The sequence below is a fragment of the Lampetra fluviatilis genome, chromosome 7 (assembly GCF_964198595.1).
Source record: "Lampetra fluviatilis chromosome 7, kcLamFluv1.1, whole genome shotgun sequence".
NCBI classification, from domain to species: Eukaryota; Metazoa; Chordata; class Hyperoartia; order Petromyzontiformes; family Petromyzontidae; genus Lampetra; species Lampetra fluviatilis.
The window spans coordinates 15,429,808-15,450,848 of NC_136281.1; the positions used below are offsets into that span (position 1 = coordinate 15,429,808).

Genomic DNA, 21,041 nt, shown 5'->3' on the forward strand with positions numbered 1-21,041 from the left:
GTCCCGTCCATGGAGCGGAGGCGGCCGTCAGTTGTTGAGGGCCCCGGTCATCCGGAACATAGACGGCCTGCGCAGGGTTCCACCCCAACGCCTCCCCTTCTTTGACGGGCCCCCCCGTCCACGCCGTCACTTGTTTCCAGCGACGGAGGTTGAATTGCGCATCGAGACACTTAGCAGCCATCCGGGAAGTTAGCTTCTCATGCCCACACACAGGCATGGGGATCCCTAGATCCCGAGACAGCTCCAACATTTTCCCTAATATGAGAGGCTCAAGCAGGTCCTGTGGCGTCTCAGGATAAGCTGCCATGGCCAGCTCCAGCACCGCACCCCTGAACGCCACGGGCGACTCCTCTGGTGCTCGTTGTCGTTGAGCGAATCGCCGATGCGCATCATCTGGTGGCTCATAAGCATCGGCCATTTCTTGAAAAACACCACATAAAGTTGCCTTCTTATCGGTCGCTATGGAACGGAAGAATCGGACAGATTCGTCGTCCAGGAGAGTCGGCAACACCTCCAAAGCCTCCGCATCGGTCCATCTTGCTGTGCGTACCGCCGCCAAGAAGCGGCAGGCGAACGCGCTCCAGTCCCCACCGACGGAAAATTCTTTAACTGTTGTAAGGTGGCGACTCCGACTCCTCTTCCCGCCGTCTTCCAATGGTGGTGGTTGTGATGGCAAATTCAAAATGGCGTCGGCCCGCGGCGTGGCCAAGATGGCGGTTTGGCGCCACGGAGCGCGCAAAATGGCGGCCTCTTGCCGCGTGGGCAATGGCGGCGGCAGGACAGGCAACGTGGCGGCCCGCGGAGCACCACTTGCATCATCCATCGTCCCTGGCGCGACGAGATGGCATAGATGCGCCAGGACGTCCTTAAGTGCCTCCAGTTGTACCGCCATCGCTTGCCATCGTTGATCCGCGTCTGATGATGTCGACGGACCCGCCACCGCGCCAACATCCTCCACTCCCGTTCCCGTGGTCGCCTCAGCCGGGCTCTCCTCCACCACCCCAACAGGATCCGCGGTTGGAGGGAGTTCGTCGTCGTCGGACGAAGAAGCCGATGCAGGCGCCGGATTAACTTTCTTCCTCACTTGTTTCGACATGCCGTTGCACTTCCGACACCAGTGTAATAAACGACTGGAGCACGATGTCTGTCCCAGTGTCCTTTATTATTCGGTTCGTGCTGTACACCCACACGGCTGTCTTACTCTGTAGCTTCTCCACGGTGCTGACTCCAATGTCGGCCCGATCCACAACAGCAGCTCCGCTGCTGTTTCTCTCACACAGCCCCCCTTGGCTGTACTCTCTGCTGCTCTTCTCCCTCCGCAGCTCTCACAGCTTCTTGCTCTCTCTCTCTCTCTCCGCAGCTCCTCCTGGCAGCCACACCGCTGCCTCTAACAAGCAGCCCCCTCTCTCTCTCTCTCCGCAGCTCCTCCTGGCAGCCACACCGCTGCCTCTAACACGCAGCCCTCCTGGCTGTCTCCTCCCCAGCTGCACACCACTCCGCAGCTTCCTCTTATCTTCGGGGTTGGCTCCCGATCGCCGTCGGCGCCCCCCCTCTCCACACTTGCCCGCGTGGCCTCACTCTTTTCCGCTCACACCCCGACTACCTTCCCCTTCCGGTTTACCCGCTTAAAGCCCCGAACCTTACCCCCACGTCACATGACTCCACCCCCCGTGACGTCACCTCCGGAAGGTCGCTTACGCCCGCATTACACATTTGCAACGTATTAAAACGTTGCCTCGTGAACACGAAGGGCTGTCAGTGAAAGTATATGCGTGCCAGATGCGATGTTTAATAGTTAGACCAACCAGATCTCATGCGATGTTTAAGCCTGTGCCTTATTTATCCATTTGTATAACAAAAATAATTTTCGATTTTAAGCTTTCGTGACTGCAGGGATTCATCTTCTTGGTTCTTTCGGTAAAGTCACGTAGAAGGGAAATAATAAAATAATAAAAATAAAACATTATACAAAATAATAAAAATAAGACATAATAAAAAAAATGTATGTTTTATTTTATTATTTTATTATTTCCATTCTACGTGACTTTACCGAAAGAACCAAGAAAACTAAAATAATAATAATAATAATAACCACGGTCACATCGTGTTAGTCATGGGGTGTGATTGACCATATTTCACCATGCTCTTCAGTGCTGGTGAAGTGGGGGGTGGGTGGGGAGGGCGAGTCGTGCAACGGTGAAGATAACACTCGCCACTGATGTGAGCCGTGGCCTGGAGTGGAACTCGCGTGTAGCTGGATTCGTAGCGCGGTGCCCTAACCGAAGCGCCACCGCTCTACTCTCCGTGTATGATGTCACCACCGTGTGATATTGCAGTGCATTGGCGCGGCGGTATAGCTAACACTGAAACAGCAAAGCAATGCCGATGAGTGTGGATCTATGAGTGCGAAATGCTCTTTATTTCGGACATATGTCCAAACGTTTCAAGGCCATCACGCGTATACATTCTAGGTTAATTTATATGTCCGAATATCGTACGTTTAGTAATCATAACAAACAATTACGTACAGCTCCTTTGTCAAGCCACTGCTGGATGAAGCCTTCCCCACGATGTGGCCGGTCATGGGGAGTGGTTTGACCATACTTCACCACGCTGGTCAGGGCTGGGTTGGGCAAGGTGAGGGAGGGGCTGAGGATCCAATGCCCACGGTGTCTGAACGATCATACGAATGGACTCTGCAGATATTTAACAACAACAAAACCAACACACTAGTTAATAACGCTGTCATTTAAATAAATACATTCATCGGCGACGTTTTGGGCAATGGTCCTTCCTCATGGCACATCATTTGAGACGATGTGGTAAGACGGTATTTGGAATGTTGTTATTATTATGCATAATACAAATTTAACTGACAAACTGCTGTGAGTGTAATCCACGACATCGCCACGGGCGATATTGTCAGAACAAAACCACACAGCGCTCTGAATCTTGGAGTACGTCATCTTTGGACTTCTCTACAGTATCTTCAAACGGAAGTAATGTTCACACGTGACAATAAAGACACCCTAAGGAGGCCTCGTGCAGCCCACTGGAGAATACGACGTTGAATACAAGATTACGGGCACTCGAATTATGTGGCCTTTGGCTGATAAAATCTGCGACCGAATTTTTGCGTGAAAACGCGTGTCCCCATCGCAAGGCATCGCGTAGCCCGTAGCGTTACGAGAACCACGGTGCATTGCACTCATGTGTGTCGGGCTGAAACGCACACGCGGAATATACCCGTCACCGAGTGAACGGGCGATGTAAATGACGTACGTTCCGATGACGTTCTCAGTAGGGGCTAGAAAAAAAAAGGAGATGGACATTTTGGGGGCAGAATTGTAATCGACGAAATTATATGGTGCTATGAAGAAGAGACTTTTGCCGAAACGTCGCCTGATTTTTTAAATGTTTTTCTTTTAAGACCTAAGCTTTGTTGTTGTTGCTATTCACGGATGTGTTGCGTTGTTGTTGTTGTTGTTGTGATTGTTGTTGTTGTTGTTGTTTGCGCTTGTGCACGAGCAGCACCACACGAGGCACAGTATAATCATGCATTGTAGACTGTTTCCTAAGCCAAAACAAATAGGCGAACGGCACGAAGTGATGCAAATTTCATTGATGTTCTCGAACGGATAGAAAGACGACACGTACCACACATATAATCGAGCTTATGCTTATACTTGCGAAACCATATGTTGTAATTTTTGAGTCCAGAGGTTGATTTGCGTGAATTCTATTATGTATGTTAGGGTTCTACGTTACGTTATTACGAATAGCTTTAACAAAAAAAAAAAAGCCCCGCGCGAAGGCAATAAAAACGTAAATAAATCACTAGATAGTTAAATAAGCAGCTAAGTAAATAAATAATGCGTTGGTAAATAGATAGATGTGCCATCCCCATCATTGAGCCCTCCCGCGCGGTGTGACGCTAAAGCCAATAAAGAGCGGCGAGACGGCCAACGCTCCCCGTGACTTTTCACCGGCGTACGCGCGCAACGTGAGAAACACACCCCCCCCCCCCCCCCCCCGGTGCCAGCACATACACGCGGCATATTATGACAACATCGTGTCAGCCAGATCTCTCCCAGCGATAGCGCCGCCGAACAATTATTTCACGGCAGTTACCACTGTTACCAAATACGTAGAGGGGGGCGTGGGGTGACAGCAGCATTGCCTGCACGTTCGAACGAAACTGCGTCACTCTACGGCAAACATCGTGTGGAATAGCAACTCAAATGGCTATCCTAACATGCTGTGCTGATGTTGGTTTCGTCAACGACCGAACTAATATACGATACGAGTATTAGTAAAGTCAAGGTCTGTACTCATATACGATACCAATATTAGTAAGTCAAGGTCTGTACTCATATAATATACTGATGTTGGTATAGTCAATGGCAGAACCAATATACTTTACTAATATTGTAGGAGCACTGTCAATGTGTATACTAATGCCCAATACTAATATTGGTAAAGTCAATGAGTAGGCGCGCGCGGTGAGAAAGTAAGGGCTCCTCCCTTCCCAACAAAGATAAAGATACAGCTCCCCCGTGTAGCCTCCAACAGGCTGTTTGGGACAAGTGCTGTCAGCGAGCACCTGTTAGCGTACATGTTTGTGCGGTGCACGGACCATTTGTCTCCCCATAATAAATGTTTACACACCGCACCAGTTACTTATTTAATGCTGAGTCAATTTACGGGAGGGACAGCACATGTTGGGATATCACTCGCCGCGAGACGTTGTTGACCTTGGCCGGGAATCGAGCTCACATCCCTGCAGTGTGCTGACTACTCCGCCACCACTCCCCAACAAGACAAAGACCCCCCGTGTAGCCCTTCACAGACTGTTGGGGCACATGCTGCTAGCGGTCACCTATGAAGGCCGGCCTAGCACACGGACGGGTAGGTGTCCAACACCACGCCCGGCCGCCTTTGTCTCCCCAGTGCTGATGTTTTACACACCGCACCATGCACTCATTTGAGGCTGAGTTGACCTAGGGGAGGCTCAGGACCCGTTCAAATAATCGTCACTGGTGTTGGTGGCCGCGAGCGGGAATCGAACTCAGGTCGCCGGGTTCGTAGCGTAGCGCGCTAACCGCTACACCACCGCTCCCACACACACACACACGCCCACACACACGCACGTACACACACATCCAGAGAGAAGGTGGGGGGGGGGGCTGCGCATCCCCTAAATAATCTGCAGCGTCGGCCTTTGTCTTTCCGCGTGAATTGCGGGGGGAACCTGGGTGTCCTGCGTGTGCTGTTTGCACAGTCGAGTGTTAACATGCCGTGCAAAAAAAAGGTAAACCAGGCACTCTCCACGCCGAGCTCAAGATTTGCTCCAACGGACTGGAAGAATGGACTGCAGTGAGAAGCGACACGCACGCGGCACGCACAAACACTCTCGCACTCACTCACGCACGCACGCTCCCTCTCACGCACGTACTCACCCACGCACGCTCAATCTCACGCACACACTCACGCATGCTCACGCACGCACGCTCACTCTTACGCACGCTCACACTCACGCACGCACAAAGACAACCATTCCCCACATCGCCTTCGCAGACTGTTGGGGTAAGTGCTGTTAGCAAGTACCCTACACGGAGACACGAAGGGGTGGGTAGCCAGAACCACACCCGACCGCCTTTGTCTCCCCAGTGGCGATGTGTACACACCAGATACTCGACCTCGAGGAGGCCCAGGACCGGTTCAGAAGATCGTCACCGGTGTTGACCGTGAGCCGGAATCGAACTCAGACGGCCGGGTTCGGAGAGCAGCGAGTTAACCTCTACACTACCGCTCCCCACTCATGCACGCGCGCACACGCACACTCACGCACGCACAACCACACTCAAGCACGCACACTCACACCAGCACACGCGCACGCACACTCATGTGCGCACACTCACACCCACACGCACGCACGCGCCCGCACACTCACACCCACACGCACGCACGGCAGGCACACTCACGCACACCCACTCACCCACACTCACGCACACCCACCCACCCACACGCACGCACACTCACACCAACACACACGCACACCCACACACACGCACACCCGCGCACACACACACACCCACCCACACGCACGCACACTCACACACGCACACTCACACGCACGCAACCCATACACACTCACGCCCACACACCCACGCACACTCACACCCACGCACGCACACTCATGCACGCACACTCACCCACACACCCCCACACCCACGCACGCACACACACGCATACTCGCGGACGCGCGCGCGCGCCTGCCTGTGGATCTGTCAGGCCTGGAGAGGCTGGGCTGTGATTGAGGCTCGCGGGTGATTGCCTCGCGTTATGGCCGCGCCACTTGACTGCGAGCAGCGCCTGGGGGGTCCTTGAACGCTTCACGGTGAAATTCCTCCAGCAGCCGACAACAAGGCAGGGTGCCTTACACACGCGCAACAAGGCAGCGCATGCATACGCTGCCTTGTGTATAAACACGGCGCTGCCTTGTGGCGCGTGTGCCGACGTACACATACGCACACGTGCACGCATGCATACGCACACAGACACGCACATGCGTGTACGCGCATGCACACACGTGCACATGCAAGCACAAAGATCTTTCACAGACTGTTGGAGAAAGTGCTGTTAGCGAGCACTTGGGAAGGCACGGCACGGCACACATCGGGGGTGGATGGGTGGCCGGTCAGAACCACGCACGGCCGCCTTTGTCTTCCCAATTCTGGTTGTTTCAGACACCGCACGAGGAACTCATTTAATTAAGTCCGAGTCAATCTAAAGGGAGGCCCATGACCGGTTAGGATTTTCGTCACTGATGTTGGCTGTGAGCGGGAATCGAAAACGGGTAGCTTGGTTCGGAGCACAGCGCGCTAACCACTACTCTACCGCTCCCCACATATATAAACACACGCACGCGTACACACACGTACACACACGTGCGCATGAACACACCCACACATACACGTACACACGTGTGCGCTCACACGTACAAGTACACACACATAGATTCACGCGTACACATACGTACGTCCATACATATACACGCGCGCACGTTTATATGGACTTGCAGTTACACAGTTCAGATGTGCGTAGCAAATTGTTATTGCATGCACTAGTAGTATTATTATACATGCAAATTAGTTGTGATGTTATTATTTCGGGTGGCACTGAGCCAAATACACCAATGCAAGAGGCTGCTGTTATAAATTGAATATTAAAGTTTTCGAGAACGAGCGAGTATTTCTTGCGTAAATGATTGACATTATCGAGTATTTTAGATTATAATGAATAAAATAATGTCGTCATATGTTTCACTCCACTGCTGGATAATGGCCTCCCCGCGCCGGTCGTGTTTGACCATGCTTCAATGTGTAAGCGGGTCGCTGATGGAAGTGGGGTGGGTCAGCATCGGCTCGACTGTCACTCACCATTTGCCGTGCGCCGTGGCTGCTTTAAAGTCGCAGTGCGCTGACCGCTGCGCCACCGCTCCCCCTGTGCGTGTCGCTGTCACGATGACCGCGGCACGCGCATCGCCCGTTGGTTCTCAACGTTTCGACGATGCGTGCGCACACGTTAGAAAATCTACTCCGATCATACACGGCGGATGTATTCGCGATAATATTCATTTTTACATGTATAATATCACCTATCGACGGCCTATAGATTTCAGCAAATGATTCGGCGTGCACATTTATTTACGGTTTTTTTTTGGGTGGTTCTTCCCAAATCTGGAATCGTCACCACGTCGTCGTCAGACGAGCGCGCTGAATGTCACATCGCAGACGCGACGCGACTACCGCCGAGGTGATTAAACCGCTCGCAAATTGAGAAGCCTCTGGCATTTCCTATATTAAAAACATGCACGCGCATCTAATTAGAGCCCCCCGCCCCCCCCCCCCCCCCACACGCCCCACGCCAGCGGCGTGAAGAGGGCAACTTCACGATACGCATCAAGACGCACGCCTCTTCCGAGTGTCATTTATTTCAATTGTGCTCGAGTCGCACGTAGATTATCGCCGCATCAATAATTATTACCGGACGATAATTGATTTTTTTTTACATTTATCCGTTTTTTTCCCTGTCTATATCTGCGTATGTTGTCCTTCCGCCGCACCTCCGATTAGCACGGTTGGCTACGTACGGTGCGAAAGAAGTCCAACATGCATACATATATATGGAGAGACACCAAAACGCGAAAATGTATATATATAAAACGTTACGTACATATACATGCAATGAGTATGCAATGTGTGGCAATGTTACATTGTGTGCCTGCTGCCAAACTCCAGCACGCATTGCGTGCATCTGTGGACGTACCTTGAATGGGAATTGAACTCCCGACGATCGTCTCGGGAGAGAGCGGAGAGAGAAGAGAGAGAGGAGAGAGAGAGGGGAGAGAGAGGAGAGAGAGAGGGGAGAGATGAGAGAGCAACGCTAAGAGCCTGCGGTCGCTACAGCCAGCAGCGAGCATCCATCCCCTCCCGACCACGCGCGATCACAGCCGTGATGAATGAAAAGGACAAATTATTCCGCCGTATCGCCCTTAGCAGACTGTTGGGGCACATGCTCTAAAGCCATCGCCTATGATGGCCGGCACGGCACACGTTTGGGGGTCGCTAACGCCACGCCCGACCGCCTTTGTCTCCCCAGTGCTGGCGTTTAAGCACAGCGCAGCGGGTACTTGTTTAAGGACGAGGTGACCGACGGGTTAGGCATTGGACCGGTTCAAAGTTTCGCCCCTGGTGTTGGTAGCGCGGTGCGCTAACCGTAGCACTACCGCTCCCCACCACCACCACCACCACCAACAACAACAACAACCCACACATGCACAACCCGCCACTATCAACACATTCAAAATCAAACTACTGTACGACCCTAAGCAACAACAACAACAACAACAAAAAACGAATGGAACAGAAATGCGTAAAGGTGGAGCGAGATGAGCGCGGATCCGGCGACGTGCAGCCGCTGCTCCGGGCGGCCACGGCGGGAGCCTCCAGCGGGCGAGTGGCGCGCGGCCGATATGCACGGCGCATTTTGAGCCACCCACTCTTGTTTACCGACTTTGTTTATTCTTTATGTCACGAGGTTTTTATTTATATTGCCAGCGCGCGGCTTGTATATAATCTGCGGCGCACAAAGAACCGTGATTTGGAAGGGCGATTCTGTGTCCGGGAGGAACCCAATTTTGCCAGTTTGATTTGCGCAGAGGCTCACACACACACACATATAAATAGGCAGTAATTAGATAGGCAATACTTCTCAACACGTGCATGAGTAACTAAATTAATATATAATGCCGGGGGGGGGGGGGGGAGAGGGGAGCGTGTATCGGTGGTACATATATATATGAACAAAGGCAAACCGCGGTTATTTCTTGACAACGTTTCATTACAAATCGCCACCCGGGGCACGCGCAGCGCACGTGGCGCTCTGCCGCCACAATCGGCGCTCGTTCCTCGTGGGTCGCCTGCACGGAACGCGCTCGTCCACTGGCCATAAACTCAGGCGCGCGCACACACACAAAGATCCCCCGTATAACCCTAACAGACTGTTGGGACAAGTGCGTTTAGAGAGCCGCTGTGAAGGCCAGAACGGCACACGAGGGGGGGGGGGGGTGGTGGCCAACACTACGCTGGGCCGCCTTCGTCTTCCGAGTTGCGAAGTTTGCACCGGGTACTCGTTTAAGGCTGAGTCGACCGAGGGGGGGGGGCAGCACGGGTTCAGATAATCGTCACTGGTGTTGATGGACGTGAGCGGGAATCAAACTCGGGTCGTAGGGTTTGGAGCGCAGCGCGCTAACTGCTCCACCACCGCTCCCAGCAGACACAAACATAGGAATTCATTCGCTTGGTGGAGAGAGAGCGAGATGAGCGAGCGACGGATGGAGGGAGAGCGAGTGAGCGAGATCTGATGAGCTCTTTTGGTTGTAAGCGTCGGGCCCATTTCTTTGAGGTCGCTGTGTGCGAGCGCGCTCTCTCATCGGGGGTGCTTTGTGCGCAAATGAAACGCGTTTCACGGCTGCCTCCCCCGCCGCACCACGTGTGTGTCCTGACCACCTACCCCCGCCGCACCACGTGTGTGTCACGGCTGCCCCCCGCCCCGCACCACGTGTGTGTCACGGCTCCTACCCCCCCCCCCGCACCACGTGTGTGTCCATGCCTCCCCCCCGCACCACGTGTGTGTCCAGGCCGCCTACCACTACCGCACCACGTGTGTGTCACTGCTCATACCACTACCGCACCACGTGTGTGTCCCGGCCGCCTCCCCCTGCCGCACCACGTGTGTGTCTTGACCACCTACCCCCACCGCACCACGTGTGTGTCCAGGCTGCCCCCCCCCCGCACCACGTGTGTGTCCCGGACGCCTCCCCCTGCCGCACCACGTGTGTGTCACGCCGCCTACCACTACCGCACCACGTGTGTGTGTCCATGCCTCCTACCCCCGGCACACCACGTGTGTGTCCAGGCCGCCTACCCCTGCCGCACCACGTGTGTGTCTTGACCACCTACCCCCACCGCACCACGTGTGTGTCCAGGCCGCCTACCACTACCGCACCACGTGTGTGTGTCCATGCCTCCTACCCCCGGCACACCACGTGTGTGTCCAGGCCGCCTACCCCTGCCGCACCACGTGTGTGTCTTGACCACCTACCCCCACCGCACCACGTGTGTGTCCAGGCCGCCTACCACTACCGCACCACGTGTGTGTCCCGACCGGCGTGGCCACAGTTCCGAGGGCCCGTGCTGTACCGCCGCCCGAGACAATGCGCGGCACCACGGGACCCCGATCAGCGTATGCGGCGTGTCGCGCCCTGCGGGGAGTCCGTCCCGCGGCAATTGTCCCGATAGCCGCCCCCACCCACCCCCCCAACTTCGTGCTCGCTGTTGCCCCCCCCCCCACCCCACCACCCACCACCCCACACCGCCAAAGCACGAAACAGCTTTCGTGTGAACCCAACAAGATGTTCAGCCCAGGGGATCGGCATTGTGCAGGCGCAGAGACCACGCGGGACCGCTCGCCTGGGGTTTGGTGCACGCGACCCGCGCGTCTTTTATTTTTGTTCGGCGTCTTTCTTGCTTCCTCGCCCTCGCTTTCATCTTCGCGTTTCCCCGCGGGGTTTCCATGTTATTATAATTTTTCTTGTTATTATTGTTATTATTATTCGTAATATTATTATTGTAATTATTGTAATTATTCCACACGTTTTAGCGTGATCCTGCATCGGACAGCGGTGCCTACGCACAAATAACAAAATTTAAAAAAACTCAACATAAACCTCGCAAAAGGAATATATTTATTTAGAGTACTGGATGTAGCAGGCGATTTGTCGGGCAATTATCGCTATTTTTAAGAGCACGTGATTTGGACGATGGTGGCGGTTTCTATTGGGAGAATGATCGTGAATAAATATTTTTGGATGTTATCGTTGTGTGTTGAGATGTGTGTGTGTGTCTACATATATGTGTGTGTGTGCCTACATGTGTGTGTGTATATATATAAGGAGCGGTTGGGAATTGGTTAGCGCGGTGCGCTAAAAACCCGGCGACCCGAGTTAGATTCCCGCTCATGACCAACATCAATGACGTTGATTTGAACCGGTCCGGGGCCTCCCCTAGGTCTACTCAGCCTTAAATTAATACCTGGTGCGGTGTGTGTCAACATCGCCACTGGGGAGACAAAGGCGGCCGGGCGTGGTAATGTCCAGGAACCCACCCCTTCGTGTGCCTTGCCGGCCTTCATACGTTCTCGCTGACACTTGGCCCAACAGTCTGTGAAGGCTATACGGGGGATATTTGTCTTTGTATGTACTATGCGTCTTGGTGGATTCGTACATGGCAAATACAGCACTCGTGCACGCCTCAGCTCGCCGCTATTCCGGTCTCACGCATGACGGAGGCGGCACTAAGCATGACGTCGGTGAATTACATATTTCCAAGATATTCATATTTTCAGCAAAAAGCGTCTGAAACCCATTATCAATGTAATAGGTTGTACGCCGGCTGGAACATGCGTACGCACATCGCTTTACCCGCCCTGGGTACAATATCTGTGCGCACGCAGTACATGCAGACACGTGTAGTCTATAGACACATACAGTCTATACAGACACATGCAGCCTACACAGACACGTGCAGTATACATAGACACGTGCAGTCATCTTCGCTAACGTTGTTGCCATATCCGTCATATATCAACATTGAAGGAAGCCTCACTCTTGCTGATGAGACACCAAGGTGTCGAAATCCCGGCGCGGAGTTTTGCTCGCCGTGAAATCAACGCCGCTGATGGCATGCACCCCACCACCACCACCTCCACCAACCAGCGAAGGCCGCGTGTGTGCGCGACTGCTGCTGCTGATGTGCTGTGTAAAGTTCCACGGTTGTGTCGTTTTATTGTTTCACGCGGAGAGACGGATGTGTGAAGGCGACATGCACGGTCCGCTCACATTACTTCGTTACGTACCGAATTAGGTCACTAATAAGAATAACGAACAGCCCGTTGCCAATCTACTTGTAAATTTCGTTTTATATAAAAAATAAAATTAGGTCACTTTAAAACCGCTGCGTTCTAACGAGTGTTAATTCACGAGTATTTATTAACGAGTGTTAATTAACGAGTGGTATCTTCTTGGTTCTTTCGGTAAAGTCACGTAGAAGGGAAGTAATAAAATAATAAATAATAAAACATAATAAAATCATTCTCACGACGTTTCGGCCATAACGCAAGCAGCCGTCCTCAGGTGAAGAACAGGTCTGTCAGAAAGACAGACCTGTGAGGACGGCTGCTTGCGTTGTGGCCGAAACGTCGTGAGAATTATTTTATTATGTTTTATTTTTTATTATTTTATTACTTCCCTTCTACGTGACTTTACCGAAAGAACCAAGAAGATGAATCCCTGCAGTCACGAAAGCTTTAAATCGAAATTTAACGAGTGGTAATTCACGCCAAGCGAGTCGAACCCTTCGACCTCAATCGCCGTACAGCTCCCGGCTTCAACGGCGAAGAGCGCCGCTGCAGAAGGCGTGTCGCAGCGTGTCCCCGTATGTGCATGTCTTTGTACGGCGAACTTCTTGCGCACCCTACGTAGTCAACCGTGTTCATCGGAGGTTGCGAGGGCAGGACAACAAACGAAACACAACAATTCTCAAGAAATTCGCTTTCGACGTAAGAGTGCATTGCTCCAGTGGCTTCCCAATATCGGAGGGAAGAGCGTTCCAGACGGCCGCAGAAGCGCATCTGAAAGCGTCACGCGAAGCAGTGGCCGTCCTTGTTCAACGGTTAGCCAAACGCCGTTCTTTTTTGGCGAACCCGTTGACGTCTCACCATTGAACGTCGTTTCGCAAATACGTCGTCACTTTGTTTGACGCCACTGCCTGAGCCGCACACTTACGTCGCTGACCGCATCGTCCATCCTTTCTTGTATGCGTCGCCTCAACCTTCGCCTCGTCCACCTACTCTGTACATTGCTGTTAATTGATTTACGTCGTTTCGATATTCGTCGTCGCAGCATTCAGCAACGCATCGCCGACGTATCGATCCAACCAACAACCAGCGTTCAATTCCCGGCCATGGCTTGACACGAGTTGCAAGTGATATGACAAACGATCCCGTGTGTCATCGTGCACCAAGCGGCACTGTGACCAGCGTGGTGTAGCATGGTCAAACAACACAGCGCGAGGTGGAGGAACCTTCATCCAGCAATAAATTAACAATGTGCTGTTCATTATTATGAATATTCGGCAGATGTGCCATGCACACGTTCGTGTAGCTTTTTACGTGGAAATGCGTACGATACTAAAAATACCATATAACAATGTAAAATATAGAAATAAAGTGAGTGACCACCTTACATTATTCTATTTAAATGTACGAAAGTTTTCTCCAACACAAATTCACTTATCCTGTCTTCATTACCTGTACTTCAGAATATGAATATTTATTTACACTGGAGGAATCCGATGAGCTATAAAGCTATTTTTCACAGATGCTCAGCGGGAACGGGTCAGAACGTTACAACAACAACAAACAAACAATACAAAAACAACGACAGCAGTGCAAAGTACTGGAAGCTTCAGGTGGTGATCCACACGCACTGCCAAGATTTAGCATCAAGTACGAATGCAATGATGGACACCACCCTTGCTGTCGCCGCAGATACATATACCAACGTCAAGTGATGCCTTGCGGCAGCTTGGTCCATGCTGTTCTCTTCCCACGTGCGGCGTTTCGATCACCCGACGTAACTAGTGAAGAGACGCACGTGTAATATCAATGTAAACAAACACAAATACCCGCCCCCCTCCACCTTTCATTACCCGTATATGCAAGTGATCGCAGTGTCTCGGAAAACAATGGGATAGCATGTTGTCTGCGATTTGCGTGGCGTAGATGTCTGGACTTTCAAACGGCGTGGGCGTTGCATCGTTTTATTCACCATTTTTGCCAGACATCCTCAACCCATTTCCGGACGAAACCCACGTTACTTCACCGCGCTGCTCGGCGAGGATTGATGGAACGGCAGGGTGCCGTGCAGGAACCGGTGCTGAGATCACTTGTCGCTCAGCGATATCAGCCGTTGGCTTGGGCTCAAACTCGGGTTTGGCTTGGGTGCCCATAACGCAGCTCGCCAACAAACTGGGCCACCATAAAACCGTCGGAATATATTTTTAAAGCAATGCGCCGAGCGGGTGATGGTGGTGGTGGTGGGGACGACGACGACACACGTGTACACACGTATCGCGAACGTGTCAGTCTGCGCGCATGTAGAGAGACACGGTAACGTTGTGTTCATATCAACAGCATGTTTCATTTATTTGCATATAAGATTAAACCAATAGGAACGCCACTTGTCTTCGCTGCGCGCTAATCAACACATATATATATACACGCACACATCGCAACGATTTTCAACGAAATTAAATAATGTGTTCATCCAGTGCTGGACTTAGACCATCTTATAAATAACGCACGCACACGAAAAAAAACAACAACAGAAAAAATAAAGAAATAAAAACACACGCGCGTGTGTGTGTGTGCGTGTGAGAGTTTCACTATCCGAGCTCGCGTGAACTGAACGAGACGGGAGACGTCGCCGTTTAGACGCACAGTCGTGTACAATGGTAACAACGCGGGCAGACGACGCATTGTTGTCACTCGCTCGATAAGTTAGCGCGGCTCTCCTTGAGATTATTGCCTGTTCGCAAAGTGAAAGAAACAAAGGTGACGTTCATCCGTCGGACCGCATCGCACGATGTCGGCAGTGCGGAGCGCGTCGATTGACGTCATTGTCGTTGTTGTTGTTTGTACATTATACAGATTGTGTGTAGAGAGAGAGAGGAGAAGAAAAAAAAAACATCACTACATGCCTATTATACACGGTCAAAGAGAACACACGTTCGCGTTTACACACACACACGCGCGCGCGCACGCATTGTCGGTTCAAGTCGTTCACAGCCTGCGAAACGTGGAAACCCGGAGGGACACGCGCGCTGTCGCCGAGCGTATCCGCGCGTGCGTGTGAATGTACAAGATGCAGTATAGACATGCCGCAGGAATAGACAGGGGGGAGGGGGGGACCAAAGGTTTATTTTTTGAGCTAAAATGCAAATACTTTTTGAATGTATACCAGAATATGTATATATATATGTATTGTGTCAAAGTTGGGTTTTCTCATACGATGCGTATTTCCATCATGCACGCTTGGGAGAGGTGACTGCTACATTTTTATTTGACCTCTCTCCATCTCTCTCGCTCCCTCTTGTTTTCTTGAATTGCGTAAAACGGGAGATCGTTCATTTGGGGGTGGGGGGCGGGGGTGGGGAGCAGTGGGAAGGGGAGCAGGTGAGGGTGGGTGGGAGAGAGAGGGGGGGGGCCTTTTACGAGGAATTCATGATGGGTCTGGAATACACACCTTGGTAGTACGCCGTCTCATTGGACATCGAGGACGGCTCGAGAGCCGATTTCACGGACATGGAGCCCAGCGAGAGGCTATTGCCCATGCTGCCGCCGTAGCCGTGCGGGTACTGCTGCATGGCCTGCTCATAGGCTTTGAGGTCCATTTTGTGGTGGTGACTCTGCTGCTCGGACGACATGAGGTTGGTGATGGAGAACGGGTGGTTGAAGGAGTAACGCGGGTCCGCCTTCAAGTGAGCCGCCGTCTCGGCTGACGTTACGTGCACGAGATGCGCCGCGTGCGACAGCATCGACTGCGCTTGGGACGCGGGCGACGGGGAACCATCGGCCCCCTGGTGTCCTCCTATCACGTGCTGATGCTGTTGCTGATGCTGCTGCTGCTGCTGTTGCTGCTGCTGCTGGTGTTTCATGTCCGCTATGCCGGATTTCATCTGCTCCATGCTGGGCGGGCTGTCGCTGTCGTGAACGCCGATCGAGTCGTCCACGTGCGCGCCGTCGACACTTGAGTGTCTCGAGTTCGTGGCGTCCTGCGCCGACTTGGGGCCCATCTTCCTGTCGCACTTGAAGCGCTTCTGCCGGCGCAGGTAGCAGCCGTTCTCGAACATGTTGCCCGAGTCCGGGTGGAGCGCCCAGAAGGAGCCCTTGCCCGGCTTGTCGGGCGAGCGCGGCACCTTGACGAAACAGTCGTTGAAGGAGAGCGAGTGCCGTATGGAGTTCTGCCAGCGCTGCTGGTTCTGCCGGTAGAAGGGGAAGAGGTCCATGATCCACTGGTAGATCTCGTTGAGCGTCATCATCTTGTTGGGCGCCTGCTGGATGGCCATGGTGATGAGCGAGATGTACGAGTACGGCGGCTTGGCGTGCGTGTAGCTGCGCCGGTAGCTCTTGGGGTCCCGCGCGCGGTTCAGGTTGCCTTGCGCGTACGACATCTGGCTCATGGTGGCGGGACTCATGGCGCCGTACGCCGCCGAGTAGCTGTTGATGGAGCCGCCCTGGGCCCCCATGGGGCTCATGCTGGCCCCCATGGCGGGGATGCCCCCGGCCGAGCCCATGGCGCCGCCCGGCCCGGCCATGCTGGACAGGGAGCCGGCACCCATCGCCGTGTTCACGTAGCCCATGTTGGGCGAGCCGGCGCTCAGGTTCGCCGAGGAGCTGAGCGAGCTCACGCCGCTCATGTAGCCGTTCATGCCGCCCATGCCCATCCCGTTGTTCATGCTGCTCACCGTGGGGTACACCTTGGAACAGGAAAACATAGCGGCAGCGGAGGGCACCGGGATTATTCACGCGATTTTCTTGCGAGCGCGTTGTGCCGCGCGTTGTGCCGTGCGTACCGTCAGCTACTTATTCGGGGGCACAGTGAATCGAGAGAGAGAGCGCGGCTAACGAAGTGCCCCCCCCCCTTTCTCCGCGTGTCAGTGGCTACGAGGCAGCGGTTGACGGAACGAGAGGAGTCAGGGGTGGCCGTGCGGCGTCGTAACGAGCGGTGATGTCGCTTCGCTCGCTGCTGCTGCTGCTGCCCGGGCGGGCGGGCGGGCAGGCGGCCTGGAGCGGCGGGTGGAGACCGTGAAAATGAGGGTGCTTGCAGAGTGTCGTCATTAGGGGAGTGTGGGCGGGGGGCCCCCCACCAACACCACCAACACCACCTAGCGCCCCCCCCCCCCACATCAATTCACCACCGCCATCCTCCCCGTCCTTACGCTGTGCTTCCACCCCCCCTCCCCCACCATCGTAGTACTTTTACCGTGGGCAAAATGCATCCCAGAGAAACTAAGAGCGTACTGAGCAACGTGGGGTTCGGTGTGCGAGTGTGGAACTGCAGTGGCACAAAAGCACCCCGTCGTTCTGTGCAGTTCAACACGTTAAATAAATTAGCTCACACACACACGCGCGCGCACAGGTGCATACATACATATACCTACACACGTGTGTGTGTACACATATAACCCGGCCTTTGTGTATTCACTGAGCAGCGGATAACATTTATTTACAAAGGGCCACGAAGTTGACGTCGGCAAATCGCCAAATATCAAAAGATTTCGTTTGAAGCCAATACCACCGCTGGCTGCACGTGTTTAAATACGCCGCGGCAATGCCCCCCCCCCCCCCTTGTTTGGGGATAAGAGAATCAATCTGTTAGGGCGTGAAGGCGAGGGGATGAGCCGTGCGCATCGCCGCTCTCCCGAACGACAGCACGCAGCCCCAACGAACGAGCGGCGCTACCGAGGAATGAATCGCCCTCCCGTAACAACATAAAAAAACCCACAGCGAGACGCAATCTTTTGCCAAGTGCGTAATAGCACTTTTCCAATGACATCGCTTACCAATTGTCGCCAGCCGAGCGACAGTGCAACGCAGCACGTTTTCACGCGAGCGCGCACGCACGCACGACCCTCACTCATTCACTCGCTCACTCACTCACCTCCGACGTGTCCATGTAGTAGCTGTTCCAGTCTGTCACCTCGTGTCCTTCCATTTTCACTGATCCTAGAAGACTCGGGGCTAGGTGCATGGCCGGGGGCTTAGATAATGGTGTGAAATAATATCCTCGCTTTTTTTGGACGGGGGGGGGGAGGGAGTTCGTTGTTCTTTGCGTCGCTACTCCTGCTGCTGCTGCTGCTTTTCTTTCTTCCGTAATAAGGAACGAATAAATAACAGATCACTGCCCAACCACCACCCCCCCCCCCCCCTTTAGGCAATCGCCTCCCCCGCTCACGTGGCGAGAGAGAGGCACGCGACTCACGCCTGCACCTGAGGAGCGCCGTGCGAACTGATCTAGAGCTGCTGCTGCTGCTGCTACTGCTGCTACTGCTGCGTGTGTGCGTGCCGCTCGCTGTCTGCTCGCTGCCTGTTGGCTGCCACCGCTGCTGCTGCCGCTGCTGCTGCTGCCTGTCGCGGCCACCCTCGCTCGTCGAATGCCGCTCGCGGAGGCGCGCGCGCGCGCGTGGTGGTGGTGGTGAGATGGAGTGGCGCGCATGGGCGTGTGGGGCAGCGTTTAAAACGACGCACGCTCCCTTTGCCTGGAAGCGCCCTTACCCCCTCGTCGCGCGCGCGCGCCTCTCTCTCGCCGATTTGAATAATCAGCTCACACCTATAGGGCACCGCTGCCGCTGCTGCTGCTGCGTCTAACGTTGCTGCTGCAACTGCTGCTGCTGTCTTACACGGGGGTCTACCACACTCATTGTGTAGCTGCCCTAAACCAGGCTCGGAGCTCGAACACAATGAGCGCTTTTGCAATATTACGGCAGATCCTAATCTCGTAATTACTACTTATACACATCGACTCGATTGTTAGACTGTCGCTCGCCACTGCCCCGGGCTACTTGGTACATTGTGAGCGCGCGTGTGTGTGTTTTTACACGCGCGTGTGTGTGTGTGTAATTGAAGGTGCCTCGCTATCAGCACTCGTTTCAACAACCTGGAAGGGTTATACGGGGGATCTTTGTCTTTGTGTAACTAAATTGGTTTTAGTAGCGCTGACGGCCGTCTGTTCGCGAGTGTGCGCAGTTTAATTGAATTTGTGGATAATCTATAGTGAATCTAAAGTTATAGATTGCCCACAAAAAGAGACGGAAGCAAGAGAGACGGGGTCTGCTCTTTGTTAGTTGACCATCCGTTAGCAACTCGAGTAATTCACGACACACTCGCTTTGTTATAATCCGACCTGTGTAATACAAACATGCACGGCGCGGGCATGATCAGCGCGCTTCAGCCTTCCATCCGTTTCAATCCCTATAGGGTATAGTGAATTATTAGTGATACATATAATCAATCCACTACTGGATGGAACCTTTCACAACACCCCCCCCCCCCAACGCCGGATTTGTTTGACCATACTTCACCGTGCTGGTCCGGTTGGTTGCAACGAGGGCCGCACGATTGGTGAAGTCTTAACTCGCCACTGATGCTAGCCGGGAATTTAGCTCGCCGGGTTCGAAGCACAGTGCGAGAAGCGTTGCCCCCATCGCTGTGTATTTACATTGTGTAAGTTATAGATTTAACGACGCCGACAAAGACAACTCCCATGTAGCCTTAACAGACTATTGGGGCAAGTGCTGTTAGCGAGCAGCAGCAACTATGAAGGCCGGCACGGCACACGAGGGGGGTGGGTGGCCAGCACCACACCCGGGCCGCCTTTGTCTCCCTAGTCGCGACCATTTATAGACAGACAACACGCACCAGTAATTTGTCAATCGAAGGCCCAGCGATACACACCGTGACATTCGTAGCTGTGGTCTTCCGTTGATGACCACACGACATTGCGCAACGGAAATTCACATCCCTATTGTAAATCCACTGCTGGATGAAGGCATCGCCATACTTTCGCTCGACATTAAGGGGGAGGGGTTCACATAAATAATTAAGTAAATATATAAAGTTGGACCTCGATTTACAACTCCCCCTTATTCGTCGTTTCGCAAATGTGTCGTCACTTGATTGAACACCGCCACCCGATTTGCGTCACCTTAACCCCACACTTACGTCGCTGACAGCAGCAGCAGCGTCGTCGTCCGTCCTGTCTCGTTATCCGTCGCCTGTCAGCCTTCACCACCGACAACGACACTGTACATCGCTTTGATTCGCGTCGTTTCGATATTCGTCGTCGCACATTTCAGGAACGCATCCCCGACGTAATCCGGGGTACGAATGGATCGCTTTTATTTGTCAAATGACGGTTACGTGAGACGTAGGTCGATGATCTTCATGGAACTGGCCTCAATCTAGCGGGACTCGTGACGAAGCGCGTCTTAAGACTCCACGAGCCTTTTCTATAATACAAACAAATAGCCCGGCACATTCGTCATTAACACTGCCTGGCAAAATAACAAAAAAGGAAATCATTTTCGACGTGGTGGGAAATAATAGGCGGTCTGCTGCGTTACACACCGTTACATTGGTGGCGTGTAACGAGCAAATCGACAGACGTCGTGAGTTGACTCTAAAAAGCTGCCGGTGTTGCTGAAGCGATAATAAATTGGCCACGTTTGCTCATCACGTGACTACATTTCTTAATTGGCTGTGTCGGGTGGAGGAGGGTTTACGACACACACATTTTATTTTACGCGATCTGACCCTCCCTCACCCTCCCCCTCCTAAAACAAACCCCAACTATGAAT

General features: G+C 53.2%; 1 protein-coding gene across 1 annotated transcript; it reads right to left on the reverse strand.

Annotated features, from left to right (window-relative positions):
* Positions 1–15,849: 15,849 nt before the first annotated feature.
* On the reverse strand, positions 15,850–18,886 carry LOC144933312 (forkhead box protein A2-like). The gene is made up of 2 exons (XM_078857996.1): positions 18,347–18,886; positions 15,850–17,162 (listed from the first exon to the last, which is right to left on the reverse strand). Exons 1-2 carry the CDS (start codon positions 18,434–18,436, stop codon positions 15,894–15,896), a joined length of 1,359 nt encoding a protein of 452 aa, XP_078714122.1. The 5' UTR covers positions 18,437–18,886; the 3' UTR covers positions 15,850–15,893.
* Positions 18,887–21,041: the final 2,155 nt, after the last annotated feature.